We start from the raw sequence: 3277 nt of genomic DNA, 5'->3' as shown, positions 1-3277 counted from the left end.
TTGCTCCTCAAATGACTCCGGCAGCACCTGAACTCCTGCACCCCAAACCTTCTCCTTGGAACCACACCTGCTCCTTGGACCCCCACCCCTCTGACCCCCAGAGCCGTGAGACAGGGGCCAGACCTCAAAGAGGGGGTTCTCTGAGCTGGGGGCTCATCTTGGGAGGGCTCCGTGTTCTGGCATCAGGGAGGGGTGATGGGGAAGAGACTTGTGCCAGCTTGCAGGCGAGGGGAGCATAGATAAGCAGTTTATTAATTCCCAGTAAAATAATCGGCTGCCACCCACTTCTCAGAGGGTGGGGAGGGATAAAGGCTCTCCTAAAGTATTGCCATGGTGCAAAGTTTGAGTAAAGAAAGGATTACGAAGGGAGGTGTTCGACTGAGCAGCCCCTGGTGCCGTGGGCAGGGGCTCCCAGGGCTTTGGCCGTGTTGGAGTAAGGGCAGATGGGTGCAGGGAAGGGATGGAGGGACCCCAGGTTGTACTGGGCACCCCAACATCCCTGTGGCATCTGAGAGCACACAGCCCTTCCCTGCACAGCAGCAGGGTCAGGCCCCACGCTGCGGGGCCGCCCTTCGCCTCGGGAAATCGGGCAGCTCATGGGACACGTGGGGATGTGCCTCGAGCCTCATCCCTTCCCCCTGGGAATCTCCTCCTCGCTCCCAGGAGCCCGGGAATGACTCATGTGGTGCCTCTTGCACAGGAGATGCGTTCCTGCCAAGAACAAGCTCCGACCTGCAGCAGCGCCGGCCTCGGTGAGGGACACCTCGGGTGAGTGGCGTGGGGACCCCGTGCTGCCCTGGGGATGTGGGGCTGGGGCTGGGGGAGGGCATCTGCCCACCCTGGCCCCGGGGTGACGGGCACATCCTGCGCTGCTGCCAGAAACGTGCACGGAGGAGGAGGAATCGGGGGTTTGTGTGTGTCCCTGGAGAGACGGGACCCACCGGCTCCCACAGCCGGGACGTGCAGCGGGATGTCTGTGTGAGCAGGAGCACGGGCTGGGCCGGGCTGCAAAGAGCAGGGGATGTGTTCACCCCTGAGAGCCCCTGGGCGAGGGGGAATCTTGTTATTTTACTGATAATGAAATATTTAAGGAGAGTCGGTGCCAAACGCAGCCCCACTCGGCGCGTGGGGTGTGTTCCTCCAGCACGGCGCAAACCAGGCTCAGATCAGCCATGAAGGGGCTGGCGAGCACTGATGGTTGTGGCCACCCAGCCCCGGGTCAGCTCCTCGGCGTTGCAGGGGCCGTGCAGCCCCCCCAGCCCACCCAGTGCCTCTGCTCTGACACGGGGCACAGTCGGCCCAGGGCTGGGAGGGCAGAGGCACCGGCAGATTCCAGCGGTGGGAGAGGACGGGGCCGGGTGAGTCACGGCCCGCCTGCTCCTCGTTGTTATCCGCCCCGGCCAGGCCTGGCAACGTAGGGAAAATTAATAACAAATACCTGGGCAACGAGGCAGGAGCTGGGGCGGGCAGTGCAGGATGGGGGCTGAGCCGTGGGCAGGAGCTGGTGGTGGCTGGAGGATGCCGTGGCTGCAGCAGAACCCCAGGCTTTGCCAAGTCCCCCTCTCTCCAAAGTGGGAGACGGTGCTCGGTGGAGACACATCACCTGGACCAGGTCTGTGCTGGGGCACATGTTGGTGGGGTCCCTGCATGTGATCGTGGGCCAGAGAGGGTGCCAGGAGCTGTGCCTTGGGGCACACGGGGGCTGCAGTGGGGGCCTCTCGCTGCTCCTTGGTGACACAGCGTCTTCCCTCTCCCCAGGCCAGCTAACGGGATCGGGGAGCCATGAACTGGAGCGCCTTCGAGGGGCTCCTCAGCGGGGTCAACAAGTACTCCACGGCCTTCGGCCGCATTTGGCTCTCCCTCGTCTTCATCTTCCGCCTGCTGGTCTACGTGGTGGCGGCCGAGCGGGTCTGGAGCGACGACCACAAGGACTTTGACTGCAACACGCTGCAGCCGGGCTGCACCAACGTCTGCTTCGACCACTTCTTCCCCGTGTCCCACATCCGCCTCTGGGCCCTGCAGCTCATCCTGGTGACGTGCCCGTCCCTCCTGGTCATCATGCACGTGGCCTACCGGGAGGCCAAGGCGCAGAGGCTGCGCAAGGCCGGCGGGGACGGCTCCCGCCGCCTCTTCACCGACCCCGGCAAGAAGCGGGGCGGGCTGTGGTGGACGTACCTGCTCAGCCTCATCTTCAAGGCCGGCGTGGACGTCACCTTCCTCTACATCTTCCACCGCCTCTACAGGAACTACACCCTGCCCCGGCGGGTGATGTGCGAGCTGCCCCCCTGCCCCAACGTGGTGGACTGCTTCATCTCCCGGCCCACCGAGAAGACCATCTTCACCCTCTTCATGGTGGTCACCGCCTGCGTCTGCGTGGTGCTGAGCCTGGTCGAGGCCGCCTACCTGATCGGCAAGCGGTGCCGGGAGTGGCTGCAGGCCGGTGGTGGGCAGAGCCGGCGGCACAGCCAGGACTGCCCGCTGCCCTGCGCCGAGCCCGTGGGCACGGCGGGACAGGTCTTCCACGGGGTGGACTACAAACCCCCCACGGCCACCATCCCGCCCACGGCCTCCTGCCCCAGCACGGCGTCCGAGGAGGAGGCTCTTTCCTAGAGCTGCCTCTCACTCACCATGCACCTTCATCCCCCTCTTCCTCCTCCGTCCCCTGGCGCAGAAGCGCTGGTGGTGGCAGTGCCCTGGAGTCGGGCTGTGCCCGAGGAGTCTCTGCTTCTCCTCTTCTGGGGAAGACATGTGACATCGTCCTGCTGAATTTGGGGTAAACCACATGCTGTAGGACACGTGCAGTGCCCGAGAGCCATGGGAACAAGCAGCTCCGTGGCAGCTGTGACCTGGCAGCAGTGCCCAGACTTTGAGCATGTCCCAGCCAGGACAGACACCCCGATCCCCCAAAGAACCCATCTCCCTGTCCCTCAGCCTAAATCAGCCACAGCGCGGGTGCCAGGGCCATCTCAGACTGATGCAATGGTCATTAATAACACTCATTAGCCGAGTGGGGACAAGAGCAGGTCCTGGTGCCGCAGCCACCGCCGGGAAGCGCAGGCGTGAGGATCCAGCCGGGCAGGCAGCGCCCGCCGTGGGCTGCTGGATCATCCTGCCTGGCCAGAGGAAAACACCCCAGCAGAACAGCTGAGTACAGGAGAGGAAAAACACCCCAACCATTGATTAAACAGTAACATTAAATGGCAGAATCTGATCTCATTTATTGCTGTAATATGTCGCGCTGGGCCGTGACGTGAGCGGCGCTGTCCTTTTGGAGGCC

General features: G+C 63.7%; 1 protein-coding gene across 1 annotated transcript; it reads left to right on the top strand.

Moving 5' to 3' along the window:
• The first annotated feature begins 372 nt into the window (after positions 1 to 372).
• On the top strand, positions 373 to 2610 carry LOC113976287 (gap junction beta-5 protein-like). Its single transcript, XM_027701331.1, has 2 exons — positions 373 to 768; positions 1759 to 2610. The coding sequence occupies exon 2, from the start codon at positions 1783 to 1785 to the stop codon at positions 2608 to 2610; it is 828 nt and encodes a 275-aa protein (XP_027557132.1). The 5' UTR covers positions 373 to 768; positions 1759 to 1782.
• Positions 2611 to 3277: the final 667 nt, after the last annotated feature.

This window comes from Neopelma chrysocephalum, unplaced genomic scaffold, assembly GCF_003984885.1.
Source record: "Neopelma chrysocephalum unplaced genomic scaffold, ASM398488v2 Primary Assembly neopelma1_155, whole genome shotgun sequence".
In the NCBI taxonomy this organism is placed as follows: Eukaryota; Metazoa; Chordata; class Aves; order Passeriformes; family Pipridae; genus Neopelma; species Neopelma chrysocephalum.
Note: the sequence above shows the minus strand (reverse complement) of the source record. Positions and strands in the feature narration are given on the sequence as shown.